The 19259-nt window shown below is 37.5% G+C and overlaps 1 protein-coding gene across 14 annotated transcripts in view; it reads right to left on the bottom strand.

Annotated features, from left to right (window-relative positions):
- The window catches only part of SUPT20H (SPT20 homolog, SAGA complex component), a 33294-nt gene extending 14956 nt beyond the window's left edge, over positions 1 to 18338 (bottom strand). For 10 of the 14 annotated variants that reach the window (XR_001414516.1, XR_001414517.1, XR_001414518.1 and 7 more), the window contains exons 1-15: positions 18242 to 18338; positions 16601 to 16698; positions 15380 to 15415; positions 14194 to 14252; positions 14039 to 14105; positions 10109 to 10238; positions 9254 to 9357; positions 8625 to 8741; positions 8441 to 8494; positions 7419 to 7558; positions 6016 to 6172; positions 5873 to 5929; positions 4752 to 4823; positions 3658 to 3815; positions 1905 to 1937 (exon numbers count right to left, since the gene is read on the bottom strand). Coding sequence is in view for 11 of the 14 variants with exons in the window: in XM_014965844.1 (XP_014821330.1) it covers positions 1905 to 1937; positions 3658 to 3815; positions 4752 to 4823; positions 5873 to 5929; positions 6016 to 6172; positions 7419 to 7558; positions 8441 to 8494; positions 8625 to 8741; positions 9254 to 9357; positions 10109 to 10238; positions 14039 to 14105; positions 14194 to 14252; positions 15380 to 15415; positions 16601 to 16603 (1187 nt within the window). In the remaining 3 variants the exon portion in view is untranslated. The remainder of the gene's footprint in view (positions 1 to 1904; positions 1938 to 3657; positions 3816 to 4751; positions 4824 to 5872; positions 5930 to 6015; positions 6173 to 7418; positions 7559 to 8440; positions 8495 to 8624; positions 8742 to 9253; positions 9358 to 10108; positions 10239 to 14038; positions 14106 to 14193; positions 14253 to 15379; positions 15416 to 16600; positions 16699 to 18241) is intronic. The other 4 variants (XM_014965847.1, XM_014965848.1, XM_014965855.1 and 1 more) reach the window with 1 other exon arrangement.
- Positions 18339 to 19259: the final 921 nt, after the last annotated feature.

Below are 19259 nucleotides of genomic sequence, written 5' to 3'. Positions count from 1 at the left end.
AGTCATAAAATATTTGTTTTATAAGTATACATTATGTATACATATATCTATATAAAATAAGAGATGCACTTCCATAAAACACACCTATATCTCTATATATCTCTTTATGTTCCTGGGCTCTTTTCTTAAATTTATTCCATTTTAACTTTTCTTTTAATCACTGTCTTTTTTTCAAATGCAAAATACAGTCTGCTTAAGAAACAAGTTTAAGAAACACTCTTTAGGAGGAATATGCCAAGCAGTAGACAAAACAGTTCCCTTCCCAAAAGCAACTGCCGTTCTTCAGGATGTGAGTCAATGGGGGTCCCATTCCCCCCACAGGGGTTCTGAATCTTTTATAAAGCTGTGTCCTCTGCTTATGCTCCCCTTGGAACTTCTCCTTTAACCTGAGATCTACGTCAGATGAGGACTCAAAGCAAGGCATGAACTAAGAGGTCCATACCGAATGTAAGTCCAAGAAACAGTTACCACATCAAAAGTGATCACTCTTCTTTGAGCATCAGGACAGACAGGTGTCCTGGTTTGAGGAAAAAAACCACAACAACAGGTCTTATATGATGTGCCACAGTGATGTGCCCAGGAATTTAAAGGATCAATAGCATCAGGCAAACAAGTTTAAAATACCTTTCTACCAAAACAAATACTACGCCATCACTAATTGGAAAAAACTAAGATGAGGGAATACTGTTTCACAAACACAAGCAGAATATACAGTGACCTTGCAGACTTGGAAAATCAAGCTGAAGACACATTGTTGCTTATACTCTAAAAGACTGAACCTCAATAAAAAACTGCTGGAATATTTCCATTAGCTTACACCTAAATGTGATGAGCTACGCTTTATTTTGGTACAGCACTGATTCAATATGCTGCTATATGACTAATGCAGACACAAGCATGGGCCCCAAGATACACAGCAGAGGAAAGGGCACAATGTACTTATTTCAGCAATTAGGTTTCAGACTGTCTTAAAATTACATTGGAAACAGAATAATAAAATGCTGCATACTCAAAAAGGTGGTCCTGCCCTCCTTTCTCTTCTACTGCTTTTCTTGTCCTAATCCCTGAAATCCAACTGCTTATTCTGATTGAAAGATTTGAGCAACCCCGTGGCAACCCAGTAAGAACAACCCCAGTTAAAACTACACCCCTGTATTATTGTTCTAGTTTTCAGCCAACCAGGCTCCCAACTCAGCACAAACAGCAAAAGTCTACCAGGACAGAATATAAGCAAAGAGTTTCCTGCTGAAAATTATTTATTAAAATAAAGAACATTATTGTCAATTTTTGACCAAATCAAGGACTCGTCCCCCTGCTAAGCACATCAGAGGGTGAGGGTGTGGGGGGAAGAGCTATAGCATGTACATCACCTCGAGGTCTCCTATGCAGACACAAAACCACAACTGACTTTGGCAGAGATTGCTTTTTAAAGGTTCTGTGCTCATATGCACAAAGAAACACAGGTATCTGTAATGTAATGCACCCTGACAAACATTTGAAGAAATACTTATTTTGCTGCCTCAGTTACCTATCCCAGAATTGCCACCCATAATCATTTTACAACTAATATATTCTGGAAAACTGTTTTGTTACTTGATTCAGCTTTCCTAGAGAAACAAGTAATGCACACGACACAAAAATAAATTGTAGATATACAAGTCCTAGATTACACTTAAAGTTCAAATGAACAATTCCCACACTTGCTAATTTACCGTACAGAATGTCAAGATGAAATTCTTGCTAAGTGCTCTCAGAATTTTATTATTATTTATGATTCCTCCTGTTTTCCTCATCTGTTCTGCATCTGTTTCCATAACCACAACATTAACAGTTCTAATAGCTAAAAAGAACAAAATTTATTAATTGGCACCAAGTCAAATGTTTTATATACTACATTAATTTACCTTTCAGCATCAGTCTTCGAACCAATAAGGAACCTGAAATATAAAATGTATAATACATTTTCAGTCATGAATTGGACTAAAAGAATATATTTTTATAATCACAAAACTTCAAGTGAGTGTCAATGCTGCTCTTTGTTCAGACCTGCTGAAAATACGATACTGTATCCAGTATTATTTAGTACTTGAAATACAAACTTGGCTTCTTAACTGTATAGGCAATATACACACTTGGTCTAATATGGCCTCCTTTTAGGGTAAATTGCCTACAAAGCAAAATACAGAATATGGAAGTTTTATATTTTTTAAAAAATGGGAGTAAGTGCTCCAGAATTGCTACTATAAAAAGGACAAGAGAAAAGTTACGTATAAATCACCATATCGATACACTTACACTGAAATATAAGCCTAAGTGTCTTGTGGGTATGTCAAAGATTGTGCTGGAAACTGCTGAAACACAGATTTTTGCTGGAAACAGTGTTGATAATACTGGGATGTTTTTTGTTACTGCTGAGCAGTGCTTCTCTGCTTCTCACCCTACCCCATCAATGAGCAGGCTGGGGGTGCACAAAAGTTGGGAGGGGACACAGCCAGGAGAGCTGACCCCAAATGACCAAAGGGATATTCCATACCACGTCATGCTGAGTGATAAAAAGCTGGGGGAGGAAGGAAGAAGGGGGGATGTTCTGAGTAATAGCATTTGTCTTCTCAAGTAACCGTTATGGTGATGGAGCCCTGCTTCCCTGGAGATGGCTGAGTGCCTGCCTGACCATGGGAAGTAGAGAATTAATTCCCTTTTTTTTTGTTTTCCTTGTGTGCACAGCTTTTGCTTTACCTATTAAACTGTCTTTACCTCAACCCATGAGTTTTCTCACTTTTACCCCTCCAATTCTCTTCCCCATCCCACCAGAGGGGCTGGAGGAGGGGGTGTGGAATAAATGAGTGGCTGTGTGGTGCTCAGCTGCCCACTGGAGTTAAACTAGGACAGCATGGAAACAAACAGTAAATAGCTCAGACCAGGGATAACACATCCTATTAAGAAGACTTTATGATTTTTAATAAAAAATATGATAGGAGTTATATACTAGACAACAAAAATAACTTCCACTAACAGAACTAAAGTTGGCTCAGACTCACTGTTCCTTGCCTTACTGAAATTTATAGGGTCTACCCTGCTGCACAGATTCTCAGGAATCTGGTACACAACAAAAAGAGCCAAGAAGAGAGAACCTTTGTAGAACCACAGACAACAGCAGATTCAAATTCAAAGTTACAAAGCTTTTTAGGAGCTCATGTTTTTCTTCATCACTTATTTAGCCTAAATTTATTTGAATAAGAGTAAACACAATATAATGAAGTCTTATGTTTTCAAAGTATCAGGCAAATTTTGACAACAGCCAAAACTATGAGTAACACTGAAAAACAGTGCTAAAAATGTCTCATGGTGTCTCCACAATTTGAGCTGTTAGGGTTTTGCGCTTTGTTTTTGTTTTTTAAAATACAATATATCTTTAATGAAAAAGAACATTTGGATTTAACGTAACAGTACATTTAAGACATAATGGTTGTTTGAACACATTTTGTCTTGGTTTGTTTTTGGCTAAAAAATTTTAGGTTCATTAGCTGAATTTTTCAAGCAAAACTCTTCCATCAGATTTCTAGCTCTAGAGTGTTTTTATGACTGAAAATGCTAAGTAATGTTTGCCTTCGTTCACCTGTCAGACCACAGCACAGTTCAAATGAACACACAACTTACTGTGATGGAGTTAACAGGTTGTCATTTTCCTCATCACCTTTGAGTGTCTGAATTTTACCATAATACAAGGGATTGCCAAGAGACTGAAAAATGGTCAGTTTTGTTTTCTGAAGCTGATTACCAACTTCACATTCAAACACATAATCATCTTTTATTTCCTAAAAAGGCAGAAGAAAATAACCAAATAAGTCTTAAACAAGAAACAGCTAGTAAAATATACCAGTTCCATACAATAAAGTAAGAAACACTATAAGAATAGGTGCATTATCTAAATTGAAAGTGATTTGAGAAGTAGTTCTCTAAAGGGATGAGAAGAAGAGTTTACAGTCTCTAAAAAATACAAAAATATTGCAAAGCCAAAATAATCGTGTTAGATATGGAAAGGCAGACTGCATAAATGTGCATAGAAAGTTTTATATAAATTATGACAATGCAAACAAGTGTTCCAACTAAAAAGCTGGAGATGAAGTTCTATGGGAAAGTATTACTTTTTGCTAATATGAAATTACAAAGACATTGTGATAGATACCATTAATAAAGATTAATTCTTTGTAATTTCACAGGAAAGACATTACGAATTGATTTATGGCTAATTATATCAAGGACTACTTATCAAATCATGTAATTTGTGCCAAAAATCTCAAGGTTCAACTTAAACACTGCAGAAAGAGGTTTTTGTAAGAGTTACTTAATATTACTTCATCTCTTTCCAAATTTAATATTTTAACAGAAGTTCTTCTCCATCAATCTTTGAGTATTTGAGTGAAGAAAGCAACTGGTTGAACACAGTACTGCTCTCCATAACTTACTACGATTCCCTTACTATATAGCCACAGCACGTGTTACTCAGGAGATTAAAGGTGATTTTCCTTGCATTTCTGGAAAACCCGAGGAAACTACAAGACTGATCACATGCATTTTACACAGTATAAAACGAGAAGTATCTGTGGTAATCTTTCTGTGTCTATAAAACACATGGAAGATTAATTACATTGGGGGAGGGAAGAGTATTCTCACATTACTTAGATTTTGTTGAAATAAGAGGCATTTTAACTATAGACAAAGAAGTTTGGCCAAAGGTCTAAACTACTCACATGGGCTGGCCAGACAGTTGGTTGTGAGTCATCAGGCTTGATAGACTTCTCCACTTTGGCATATTTTTCCACCTTAAAGAAAATTGAGATATCAGAAGAAAAAGAACAATAGCCAAATCGGGCCAGAGTTGAAGCCAATCTAGCACAGCTTCTTGTTTTTAACAGTGCCTAACATGACAGTGTTTAAAAGTGAGCGCAAGAAACAGACATAACTTGATACCCCCTACAGCATCCCCCTTTTGTCTTATGCATTCAGAAAAAGCGGAGAACCTTCAGAATTTTACTATAAATTTATTCTGTTACACCGTATTTCCTATGTTAAACTTAACAAAAGTGTGAAACATTGCTTAAGAATACAGATTGAAATCACTGCCTGCAATGTGGAATGGTTAAGAAATTTCACACCACCAGTAACTCCTAAAGACTCTGATTAGGTCAGGTACAACACTGTTGAAGTGCAAAGGGAAAGAAGGATTGTACAAACTTACAGCATCATTTCATGTGCAACGTACACTCTGGCCAGCCCTATTAAGTCCAAAGCTACAATCTCGTCTAGTCTACTGAGTCCCTTCTCTATGCTAGCAGTATGTGCTTTGGCAGTGTCAGAAACCAAGAATATGAAGAGTCCCTGAAAGAAGAATGCACACAGAGTGACTGGAAGAACTCCTAACTAGAACTCTCATATAAAAAAACCCATTAAACTATTGAAAATATTATTTCCCATAGTATCATAACTTTTTTTCCTCAAAAAAGAGGAATTGCTACCAAGCTGAGAAGTGACTAATTTTTAAATAATTTCCTTACTTCATCTCTTTTTCTATTTTTTTGTATTATCAGACATCTTAAAATAGACATGAGTGCACTGAACACACAAATGAAAAATATTAAAGGTCTGTTTGCACTATCTCATTCAACCTATCATGTTACAATTGCAATGTATTCCCAATGGGGTTTAGCTTCTGTTTATACCTTACAGTACAGAAAACTCTTTTTGAACATTAAAGTCACTCCCACTTTTTAAAGGTCATTCTTTGATACTAGATCCTCTTTAGTCACTTCTTCATACAATACAACATTCAATACAATTGCTAATAATTGCTAATGGTAACAACTGGACTTACATCCACTTCAGAAGGTGCAGTCAAATAGCACGGGTTCTGTTTCCACATATCTACGCACTGCAAGATGAAAGAGTGGAATTAATGTATTAAATGTTTTAAATAAGTAGTTAGAAGTATATCCACCTATGTCTCAGAACACTTACATTTCCAGCTTTAGAAATTTTGAGGTCATACTGCTGGGCTCCTTTCCTCTCCTTTCTTTTCTGTAAGTAGTCAAGTAGTCTGAGCTGAGGTGGAGTTGAATAGTGAGCTACTTCCTGCTGTCTGTTCAGAGATGACCTTGAGTACCTTTTGAAGCACCTATGGTAAAATAACACATAAGCTTGTAAAACCATCAAAATGAAATTCCCCACTGCCTGTGTACAAACACAAAAGTACGCAGGGAAATGCTACTCACATTGAGACTAGAAGTCAGGTTTTGAAATAGTAATTCAAAATTGCTCTTCTGGATTACACTTAAACTCTTGATTTTGTATTTTTTAAAAATCCTAATATTCTGTTCATGTGTTTCAGCACTATGAATGGGATTATTTTGGAAATGCGTAATTGAAGTACATGGTCAAAATGAGTAACTGAAAAGCTGCCAAGCTAAAAAAAATTATTATCATTGATTTCAGTTCTGTCAAAAGATCTGTGTTCTGCTTATGTAACTATAAATTTATAAACATATTAACTACTCTCCATTCTTTGTCTCATGCCAAACCCATTGGTAGATTAATGCTCTTCTGGACATTTCATTGAACACCTTTGCATGTTTTTCTACTGGAAAGTTTGTAGACCACCAAGCTCTAACTTTAAGCACAGCTTGATCAATTTCACCATTTAAACTTTTTTAGATTGGTTGTATGCTAGCATAGCATTTCAATGCAAATCTAGTTTTAAATATTTTAGTAATTTTGAGAGGCCATTAGTACATTGTCATTCTACAGAGTGAATGCAACCCTTTTAGCAGAGCAAACGTGAATCATTTCAAGCTTTTGTGGAAAAAAAGTGAAGAACGATGCCCAAAAGATAAATAATTTCAATATTCTCTATCTGTGCATTTCACATTAGTTTTAAATTTTCTATTATTCTAATATGCCTAAGTGTCAAGCATACAAGTGATTCCCTTGATTTCCTCATTCAGGGTTAAACTCATACATAACTTTTAACACATCAGAGTCCAACATGCAGGATACCCACTTGGATATTTTTTTTAATATTACTTAGCTGCCACCTGACTCTGCTTACACCTGAATTATAAAAAAAACCAAAATCAAAACTGCAATAACTCATTAAGAAAATAATATATATACACACTTTTGATATGTAAAAATACGCATATTACAGTATCTACTGCTAACTGAAATGTAGTATAATATCGAGCACTTAAAATTAAGATATAATTTCTTCACTGTTCCTCATATTCCTAATATTTAAGTAGATATTACTCTGAGGACTGCATATGAAAAGCACAATTTTCATGTAAAGTACTGCTTATACTTTTCTTTAAAACACTTCATAAAATTCCAAAGAAAGTCTCAACACGCTTCACACTGAAAACTACCGTTTCATGGGGCGAGTGTTCATCTTCTGCTTGTTGTACAGGAGTCTGTTTGTAGTACAGGTCACTGCTATTGAAGGATCAAGACACAAAGGCTCTGCTGTAGCCAAAATAAGTTGGCTCTCAAGTAGGAGTTTGTCCTCCTGTAATATACACAGCTATTAATAAGTGTAAAAATATAACTACTTTTACACTAATTAAGTTGACATATACCTATGGATATGTGCACGTTATCTTAAAGAAAACTGAAAAAATTGTGTGTGAACAGTCAACAAAAGAAAATATTCAACAGTATCACTAAGCATTACTTAGAGCTTTGGGTGGAGTTTCAAATAGGAAAATAAATCCTGAAAAGTAGAGGGCATGTTCTTTTTATTTGTGTGTTTGTGTCTTCTTTATTTGTTCTAAATAGAGTACTAGTGGCAATGAAATGCGTTTTGTGTCAGTTATTTATACTGATGGACTGGCAACCAGTGCCATAAAGATGATCTACCTGGGACTTTAGATTACAGTTTGAAAAGGATTTGAGCATGAAATACAAACAAAGACGTTGAGTACACCCTGCTATTCAGCATTTAACTAACTATAACTGCACAACCGTAGTTACTTAGGATTATCTTTATTGTAACAGTATCAACAGTAAAATGATGCAAGAGGAGCAACTGTGCCATTAGACTCCAGCAGCTGTTCTGGGGATGTATGTTGAAGTTGAACAAAGTAAGGTAAACCAGATAGAGTAACTCCAATACTGTCATTCTGCATTACCAAAAATTAAGGTCTGGTTCTACAAAACTTTTAGCAAATCCTATCGTTTTCTACAGCATCTTATGGGGAGATGCTATTAAGAAGGTCTCTGGAGCATGCCCCATGCAGCACTATGCACATCACTGACAGTTTGAATTAATCAAAAACATAGTAAGCTTTGTTCATCAGATTTTATTACACAAATAAATAATTTAAATAAATTTTATTTTATTGTGTATTTACCACATCACCGTAAAGTTCTAAAATAACTGCTAACCCACCTGCGTCCATTTGTGGTTGTCACTTGTTATAGAATGCACATCACAAATTAAAGTCTGAGGAAGAAGATAATAGCAATTAGCTTTCAACTAAATAATAAGATTTCTTAACGTATGTTCAGCAATAGCTCATATCCAGTCTAGGAACTACCCTAACAGCGAGGAATGACTTAGAAACACTTCTTACCTGCATTGTAGGACGCAAAAGAATGTGCTTGCTTTGGTACGTTGGAGATTTCATGTTACCAGACTGCCTATAGTCACGTATTTCTGCTATGACACATCCACAATGAAAAATATTAACCTAGTTGAAACAAGAAAAACCCTGGTAAATAAACAACTATTTACCGATCTGCCGTAGCTCCTGCCTCCAAAGAGTTTCTTATATATCATATAATATTCAGTGATCCTATGAATAGAACTAATCACTGATATTGTCAGACCAGTGGTCTTTACTACATACATCTCCAAATGCACTGTTTTCATAAGCCAGCAATGTAGTTTTAAGAAATTCCCATGTCAAATATTTTATGATAAAGAACAAAGGATATTTTGCTAGAGCACAGAGCTGAAGTTGTCTGGCAGCCTTAACCACAGCAATCTCTCCTCTATACCTCTCTCCCCACCATTTGTTATTTTTTTTCCTATATATCAATAAAATATTTATTTGCAGTATTAAATATTACCTCTCCAAACACACAAGTGTTTTACATCTTATTGTTGGAATGACTGATGTGAAGCATTAAAAAAAAAAAAATAATCAAGGTTTACCTAGGTATAAAACATAAGTTATTTTTGAAAAGAAGACTTTCAAACCTGAGATTTTTCTAAAAGATCAACCAAAATAGGCGGTAGCTCCTCTGCATCCAAATATTCAAGCAGCTCTCCTTCCTCATAAGGCAGCCGAATGGTCTCAGAATCTGAATTTAAACAAAACATACTGATTTTCTTTTGCCTCTCAAATTCAAACTTTAACAATGTGAAATATAAAACAAGCTTGCACAGGAAAAAAAGCAGTACCTGTGGAAACCCATCCAAACAGGCAATTTTTTTTGCCTAGTATTATTTTTCTTACATCTATTTGTGTTCCCAGAGCTTGATTTTGCTCTTATTTTGCCAAAGGGCAACATGCCTTTCTAGCTCAATGGGAGAGAATTTTTGCTCCCAGCTGATGTACTGCATGCTCTTATGGCATGTCATAGTACCCGTGGCATGAAGATGCAACTTAACTGGAACACGGGTGCATTTATCATAGAATAGTTTGGGTTGAAAGGGACCTTTAAAGGCCATCTAGTCTAACCCCCTGCAATGAGCAGGGACACCTTCAACTAGCATTTAGTCAGACCTAGATCTAGGAAGCAGCGAAAGAAACAATATGACAGAAGGAGCCTGAAGCAAGAAAAACTCAGATAAGCAGCTCAGGAAGCTAACAGAAAGCAAAAGAATGGAAGGCTATCAAAAAGACTCAGATCTACTGATTTACGCTGCACCATTAGAGACCCTTTCTGAGCACCTCACAGCTCTATGAAAATTTTTAATTCAAATACAGTTGTGTTTTTTTCCACAAGGGATTATGTTAGAAGTGAAACAGTTAAAAGTAAATAACAGTACATTGCGACTATTTATATACCATTATGGAGTATTTTTAAAAATAAATAGCAAAAATATTACCTGAACCATTTTTTCCCCTGAGCATAAGTGAATAACCCTCATTTCCCGGATAGAGGTTCACTACCAGACATGACAACGTCTCCTGCATAACCAGCTTCTCAAGTAAATTCACATTTCGCCTCAGCTTCTGCTTTAAAAGTAAACATTGCTTATGAACATGATACTATCAAGTAATCAGTAGCAATAAAAACAATTGCTAGAATACAGGTACTATTTAGATTAATGTTGAAGCATACAACTAAACAAGTGCAGTTAAATTTAATTGGGCTGTATTCAGCAGAGTATATTCATTATGTATGATTATACATAGGGATTTTTTTAAAAAACCAACACACTCATTTAAATTAAAAAAACAATTCTTGAATTATAAGTCCACAGGCAACACAGTTAACAAGAATGACCCTATGTTACAATGTTGTAAAACTACAGCGCACTATTATTTGTATCATTTCTAGAAGCACCATTTACACCATCAGTTATACACTGTACATTGTTCGATAGCAACAAAATATTTAGTACTTTAACAGAAGCATGCACTTCTTTCCAGGATTAAAATATTGAATTACAGCATTTGAAAGCTTTCTTAATTGCATTGCCTTATCTGTATTTGCTGATATCTGATGCAGCAGCTGCAGACACTATTCCCTTTTTTAACTGTAATGATCTCTCCCACAATAACAGATTTTTGAAATTAATTAGTATGTTTCAAAGACCCCATGTACATCCTACAAATTTAAAAATTTTAAAAGACACACCCCACCCCCCCTCCGAGAACTTAAAACAATGAATTCTAAATGGCAGATAATTTTACACCTTGTGGTTGGAGGGTAGATTTCATAGCTGAATAACAGGTCTGGATGGAACCATTCACTGGAAGTTACCAACTCATCTCACATACATCCAACTAAGTAGCAGTGGGCTATTTCTTTTTGAACAATGTATCTTTCTAGAGGTACTGGGAAGCAGTAGAGCAGGGAAGAATGAGGACAACGTGTCATGGCAACTGTGTAAGTAGAGACTACTCAGGAAATCCAGTTCCTCACATAGGACTCTGGTGATACAGCCCATTACGCAAAACGTTTTGCAGTTAAAACTCCTGTTAACAACCCACTATATGTACCCCAGAATAAGACACTGCACATGCACTACTTCAATTATCAGACATGTTGCTGAGTAGAGGATAAAGCTATGGGGCTTTCACTTAGTATGAAGCAGCCTGGGGTACAGTAATTTTCATCGAAGAGCAAAGTCAACGCTCAAACTCTGATGTATTTTCTCTTAAGAACTGAGATATTGTCATCTTTTGATAGAAAAGTTCTTTCTCACTGTTGGATAGATTAATACTTTGATATTTAGTTATGCAATGGCATTAGGAGGACAGAAAGGAACATGACAATTCTGTAAGAGTTGATTTGAAAAAGGATCATCGGGTTACATGAGAGAGGTTAAGAAGAAATTAATTACTTATACTAAAGTTATATTTAAGAAAGGAAGCAATCAAAAAACCCAGTTCGATTCCTCTATCATTGGCACAGAATTAATACTGCTTCTAGAAGTTGTTACTAATAATATTGTTAAAGTTTTTAACTGAACTTCACTCTTTTCATGAGCTGAAGAAAACGGATCATTCAATAAAGGGCATTATTCCATCCAAAATACAGGCACTGACTAATTTATACTAACTAGTAACCACTCATAGAATTTCTAAGTAAGCAGTTCACCTTTTTCCCTAGAAATCTGTCTATGCATGAAATAGCCATGAGATTTATTTTTATGGAAGGCCTCTGTTCCTTAAACTTGCACACTGATGCTACCATGTGCAGCTGTCAGAGGGCACCAATTGAGAATACCAGACTGATCTGTGATTTTTTTTTTATTTTTTAGCATTTTTTGCTGGTAGTGGAGCCCCTCAGATTTACCTGCCGAGTATAGATCCTTCCAGCCCAGGTCTGTTTCTGTGTTTGTATTTAAGACTGTTTTCAAAACCATTGTTAAGATTTTTATTTCTTTCAACTTTTAGGTACAGGAACACTGCACACTAGTGTCCAAATGAAGCAAATTGCTCTAGATAATCATCTCAGCATAGTTAGTTCTCTCTCTAGTGTGCATATGTACAAATAGAAGAGACGCTGAGAAGTAATGAAGCTGGGCAGACTGGACTACTAGAGAATTAATAATTAATTAGTCCCTTGTGAATTATCATGGAAAATCTGGTCTTCCCCATGAACTCCAAGAAAAAGGATATGAGTGACCAAGTAAACTGCAGGGTAGAAAATAGGGACATGGGAGAAATGCAGCATTACAAGAGCTAAGATAAAGGGAGAAAGTTAAGACTGAAAAATAATACTGTCAATTTAAAAATTGCTTCTGAGCATAATTACAACTTGTACCATCAAAATTGCACAACACTGGGATAGAAACTTTCATAGTTCTGTACAATAAAACCTTTAAGCTACATTCAAGTAATTGGTCAAACTCGAGTCAGAATACTATTTCCTTCTTCAGTTTTATTGTGCAAATTAAGAGACAAATAAGCAGCCCTATGCTCATGGATGAAGCTTCACTATAGCATTATCTTCTAACCTTTGCACTTTGATCTTTGAGCTTCTCATTTTCAATAATTATAATCCATAACATAAGAACAAGATATCTATTAACTATCCACATCTTAGCTTAGTTAATAGGGGCTCTAAATACAAATTTTTCTATCATAATAAGCTTCCAATTCTTCAACAAAGAACTTAAATTCTTACTCAAATCTAGATCAGAAATAATCTACTTCATCTACTGTGATAACTCTCTTCACTACTTAAATTTTATTACAGTTGGGTAAGTTTGCCAAGTAAGTGCCTTCTAATTTAGCAACTACAGCATTGAAATCCTACCTTGTTTTCCCCCCAGATTTCAGTCTAGCAACCCCAATCTTCTCCCTGCTGCTCAAATATTTTGTCACTCATTCACTACTGATGTTTTAATCTTTTCAAGTCTGCATTTTGCTTAACACCTTACTCACGTTTGTGATTTGAATCAGCATCATATGCTAAATAAAACCAACTACATCAGAACCACCAAAAAGAATTACAGGTGCTCAGTAACTAATATCTCGTTCACATTTGTCTTATTGTAGTTTTTTATTTCCTTGGGAAGCAGCGGTACAGCAGATTCCACACTTCTTGTTCTCATTCCATTTGATATTCACAGTTTAGCAAGGTAACTTGGGACTTTTACACCTTGGATTTATTGTTGCTAAACCTGTTTAAGCTTCTTTGTTAATGTTATGGAAAAAATTCACAGAACATCTTAGCAGTTCATCAGTTATCCAAAAAACAAATCTGAATTTAAAACAAAGCACACATTCTAAAAAACTCTCCCCATTTTTTCCCCAGAGCAGTCATGCTAGACAATGGGTTCTGTAAGAGTGATACTGACAACAATGCACGTGGCGTTGTTGACCACAGCTGACTGCAGTGACGCAGGATAAAGTCAGAATAGACAGGTCGCTCAAGCCAGTCTAGGTCTTACTATTCATATTATATCACTCAGTTATTTTAATAGCACTGTTATCCAATAAATTTGTTAGATACACCTCTGCATTCTAGACCATTCTTTTGAAATTCTCTCTTTTCATATAAAGTGTCTCAAGGGCACAATCTTTAGAATCCTCTGCCAGCATTCTACCTTCAAAATCAGATTTAGGGTTACCATCACCTTGGTTTTATTTCAAACTGAACTAAGATGATGCTATTAAATTACAGTTTAGTCCATAAAATTCATAACAATTGTTTCTCCTATAGTGTTAGCCTTAGATCACTCCTACAGCAACCAGATTTTATTTATTTTTAACAAAGGAATTAGGTGAAATAAAAAAAATATTTTCTGAACTTGTCTGTTCAGACAGCAATGAAAAGCTTCTCAGCAATTTCCACTTACCTTTATCTCAGGCTCTTTTTCACATTCTTCTATATATAAATCATAGAGTTTTTGAAATACAGATTTTCTGAAATTAAAAAAAAAAAGATGAAAATGTAACCAAAATTAAATTAAAGAAATTATATTTAAAAGATAAATACTGAAACTCTTACTACCTTCCACTCGATAAATATTTTCTTTTGGGAGGTCTCTGACGGGCACTTTCAATGATGTACTAGAAGAGAAGTCAACCAAAAAATAACATATATATCACAAAGAAATTTAATTCTAGCTACCAGGCAACTTTAGATCATTAGCATACAGTGTTCTATGGATAAAGAAAATAATTAATGTTTATGGTACATGACTGTTTCAAAACTGTACTAAACATGTATGTTACAGTCATCAATAAGGACATAACTCAATTCAGCTGTGAAACAGAATTTCATGGCTACGGCATGACTTGAAAGCAAGGTCTTGATTTTTACATTCATGTTTTGTAATTACAATAGTAAACACTACTGTAGTAGTTATAAACACTACTGTACTAGTCAATGCTACTGAAGTTAATGTACTCAACATGGTAAAATACAATTAAATTCATGTGTACTGGCTCGACACTATTTACAAGTCAAGTACCCCCCAACATAACCAACTTCAGGAAGTTTAATTTTCCCCTTTTTTCTTGCATTTACACTAGTTTTCTCTATAGAACTGTGTACTATAAATAGAATTCATTAAAAACAAAAGAATAAAGATATTATCTCACATTAAATGTGTCTTATATTCTAACAAGGTTTTTCCAAGTCTCTATTGTTTGTCTAAAGTATTTTGATTAACTTTTTAGTTCAGAATTTCAATGAAGAAACGTGTTTTTCCCGTAACAGGGTTCGAGGTAACCATTATACCAGATGTCAGCATGAAAGAACATGAACACAAAGGCACTTGCCTCTTTGTTCTAACTGGGCTACCCTTAAAAACACAAACCAGATTTAGCCATATTTTTCTGCCAGCTCTCTCTGGACCACCACCGTACAGCTCTGATTGTGCCACATACAGCTCTGTGTACCAGCACACAGATTTGCTGGTTTAAAAGGGGAAAATTGAAGTCCTGCATAATCTATCATCATTGCAACTGGTGATGTTCTCAGAACAATGGGTAAGAGGCAAATATGTCACACTGCAATTTTAGTGAGAATTTTGCAAAATCAGTGTAACATGTATGGGTGATTATTTATATACACACACATTTACGTAACATGCTCCTCTACTACCTTTCAGAAGAAATATAAAAGTACAATAGTAATTTTTTAACTGAGACCAATATATTATGTGCAAGCAAACAATGTAGCTACTCCTTACCTCTGCACGATCCAATGCCAGTTCTAAAGCTTGTTGCTGCAAGAATTGCAAAGGTTTCTTTTAGAAAGTATAGTAACTCTCTAAGTAGCCTTATACATAAAAACCACTACAAAAACTCTATTACTACTGATATGAATCTATAGTTAGAAGATGGGCTCAAACATTATTCGGCAAATACTAGACTTAGAAGCTGAAACTCAGCAACTGCATCAACAGTAATTAATCCCACTGCCAAGTGCCTACAGTTGCAAGGTTTTGACCGAATTATGAAGTCTTAGAACAATGAAAGGCAATTCAATTAAAAGTAGGAACAGAAATTACACCTAATAAAAGTAGTAACAAATATTAACCAAAACAATTAGAAATGACAAGTAGAAAATCTAGGCTACACTATTTTAAAAAAAGAGAGAAGTGTTTTGGAGAATCTTCCACTCTTCAGTAAGTTTAGAAACACTTGTAATAAGAACTCCTTCCCATATATATGTATTTATGCTACTTCCTAACTTTAACCCATCCCTATCAGCTGTTCACAAAAGCAAATACCGTTACTCAAACCATGGAACAGATGGCATATGAGCCACGTCCAAAACATAGCATTTTTAGTTATTTCATACATTAGAATAGAATTCAAAGGAGAAAAGCACATGACAGTAACAACAATACAGTAAAAATACTCAGGCTTTTTACCATTCACTTACAGTGTCTCTAATACAAAATTTCCTACCTATTCTAAAAAAAAAAAAAAAAGCACATGACATTAGAACCTGTCACTGCAGAACATTAAAATTTTGAAGTGTTTATATGAAGATGTCAAATATTCATGGTTTCTATACAGGTCTACTGGATAACTGCATGATTTCAGACATTCAGTTCACTGACTGACAATAGGTAAAAATTCATGGCAATATTGTCACTTATGACTAGAAGAAATCTGTGTGGAGGCTGGATTTATACTTTGTACTCAACTGACTAAAACCAGTCATAACTGAAAACACACCATATGATGCACTGGAGAGTAAGTGTTTAGAAGTATGTACAAGCTATGAATGAAAATATCCCTGAAAAAAAGAAATATCATAACTCCGGATTGACAATCAAAATATATATTTATATTTTTTTTTAAGAAAATGAGAAACATTAATAGCATTCTCCTCATCAACCAGACACCTAACAGGCTAGAGTGAAAAGACCTAAAAACGGATTACCCGAATCATAACTTACCATTGTAGTTGAAGCCAGGTGACCAAATGGCAAAAGAAGGACTTAAGAAGTTTGGTGCAACATGCAAAGAATCATACTTTATGGTCACACTTGGGGTTCTGAAAAGAAACAAATAAAAAAAACAAGGAGAAAAAAATATCACTAAGGATCTAAATAAGCATTTTATTTAAATACAACCATTTCAGTTGTTAACTGTATTTAAATTCCATTTCCAAAGTATCCTTTCCTCCAAAAGTGGAAACAAAAAAGTTCCATTCAGTGTAAGTGCAGAGGTTCCTATTCTAATGACTACTACTACTTTGCACAATCATTTTACACTAGTTATATTAAATAGCAAAGTAACAATAAGCATATAAGTGCAATTATATAGCCAAATACTCTTCTCTATTGCAGCAGTCTACCTAGACACCCCAAACATCACTTCCCCAGATGCACAGAAGACTAGAATATTTAATTACAAGCAGCCAAACACGTAGTATACCCTATTAGGTTACTTGTTTTGCTTTTATGAAGGTATTATTCCATAGACAACAATTCCGCTAGCAGTGCCTTCTAGCACTATTTGGAGATGTTAGTACAATACTGACTCACAGCAGGCTGCCAATTACAAAGTGAATAAAATTTGCACAGCACTAACATGTTCCTTAGATGTCCTTACCCTCAGATGCTATGTCACTACATCATTTCATTTTTAAATTCAACTAGATGATTGTATGAAAAACCCCCACTAGCTCTAAAGCCCCGATCTTTAAATCCTTAGTATCATTTCCAGTGAGGAGATGAGAAAATTCAAGCAAAACTCAATTCTGCTGTCACATTTGAACACTTCAGTGCCTCATTATACTTGAAACGTTCACTTAAGAAATTCCACCATCTATAATTTTCATTTGTGGAAATATTTTTATTGCAGCTACATTCCACATCAGCCACGGCTTTGGCAAACACCTTCCTAGATCTCAGATGGCACAAGTCGGTAACCTCACACCTCCCTAAACCTTACTCAGCTCTTTCAGCGTGGAAACAATTTCAATAGGAAGAAAACCCACAGAGAATGACTCAGAGCTCCCCGCGAGGCTGAAACCTGCTGGCTTCTGGCAGATGAAAAGGTGGTGGGCGAAGAGGAGCCTGCACAGGATGGCCCGGGGGAGGGAGGCGTCCATCAGTGCCACCCTACAGGCCAACTGCTTTGCGAGCAGCCTCCTCGCCCACGCTGAAGCCAGGTCTTAGGAGTGACAGATGGAGACAGTATTCAGTCCGGCTGCAGGCGAGGCGCAGGTGCAAGCCCCGCGACGGACGGGGAGCCCGATCCGCCCAGGCCCTGCCGTAACCGCGCCGCTGAGCACCGCCAGGCGGGCAGCCGGGCCAACCACACCTCCGGGCTGCCGCCCTCTCCGCGGACAAGGGCCTACCTGCCAAGGCGGAGAGCGACCGCACGGAGCCACCGACCGCAGCAGCCAGCCGCAAAGGGCCGGGCCGTGCAGAGGCAAGGCCGCGCTGCGGCCGGGCCGAAGGGCGCAGGACAGGCCCTCAGCTCCCGCGGCCCACCCGGCCCGGCCCAGGGGGCAGCAGCCGCCACCCGACCAACCGCCCCCTCCCTGACCCGGGAAGGGGAGCCCCGTGACACCGATCGTCGTTACCCACCTGCCGGCCTCCTGCGGGGCCCTGCGCCCCACACAGCCGCCCCCGCCGCCCGCTCATCCGCCCCCGCCTCAGCCCACCGCGGCGCCCCCGGCCGCTTCCGCCCCGCCGCTTCCGAGTGGCTGCCGGAAGGGGCGGGGACAGGTCGCCATGGCGACGAGGTGGGTCAGGTCGCCATGGAGACACGGTGGGGCGGGCCCCGAAACCCCGCCCCTTGGGAGGGCCGTTGCTCGCGCCGGGAGCAGCCGTTGGGCGCTGAGGCGGCGGGAAGGCCGTGATCCGAGGGCGAGAAGGCCGTAGGGCTTGGCTTTAGTGAAATGCCTGGATGCCTCTGCAGGCCAAAGGTTTAACGCCGCTGTGAATATCTGACTAGGTTTCCTTGTGTCTCAGTGGTGCCCTGACGGACAGTTGAGGGTTTCTGATGAGTGGCTCCGGGGCCGCAGTGCGCTGTGGAAACTGGTGTCCCTGAGAGCTGAGAGGAAAAGATGGGTGGTGTCACAGCAATTCATGGATTCATGGATTCATGGATTTGACAGAGTTGGAAGGGACCTCTAGAGATCATCTAGTCCAACTCCCCTGCCAAAGCAGGGTTGCCCAGAGCACATCACTCAGGACTGCATCCAGGCGGGTCTTGAAAATCTCCAGAGAAGGGGACTCCACAACCTCCCCGGGGCAGCCTGTTCCAGGGCTCCGTCACCCTCACCGGAAAGAAGTTTTTCCTCATATTTGAGTGGAACTTCCCATGTTTCAGCTTGTGCCCGTTGCCCCTCATCCTATTGCTGGAGACCACTGAAAAGAGTCTGGCTCCATCCTCCTTCAACACACCCTTTAGGAACTTGTAAACATAGATAAGGTCTCTCTTCTCCAGGCTAAAGAGCCCCAGCTCCAATCCCTTAATCATCTTGGTTGCCCCTACATTGGACTCTCTCCAGTAGTTCCCTGTCCCTCTTGAACTGGGGAGCCCAGAACTGGACGCAGTATTCCAGTTGTGGCCTCACCAGTGCAGAGTAGAGGGAGAGAT

Source organism: Calidris pugnax, unplaced genomic scaffold (genome assembly GCF_001431845.1).
Source record: "Calidris pugnax isolate Ruff unplaced genomic scaffold, ASM143184v1 scaffold20, whole genome shotgun sequence".
NCBI lineage: Eukaryota > Metazoa > Chordata > Aves > Charadriiformes > Scolopacidae > Calidris > Calidris pugnax.
Note: the sequence above shows the minus strand (reverse complement) of the source record. Positions and strands in the feature narration are given on the sequence as shown.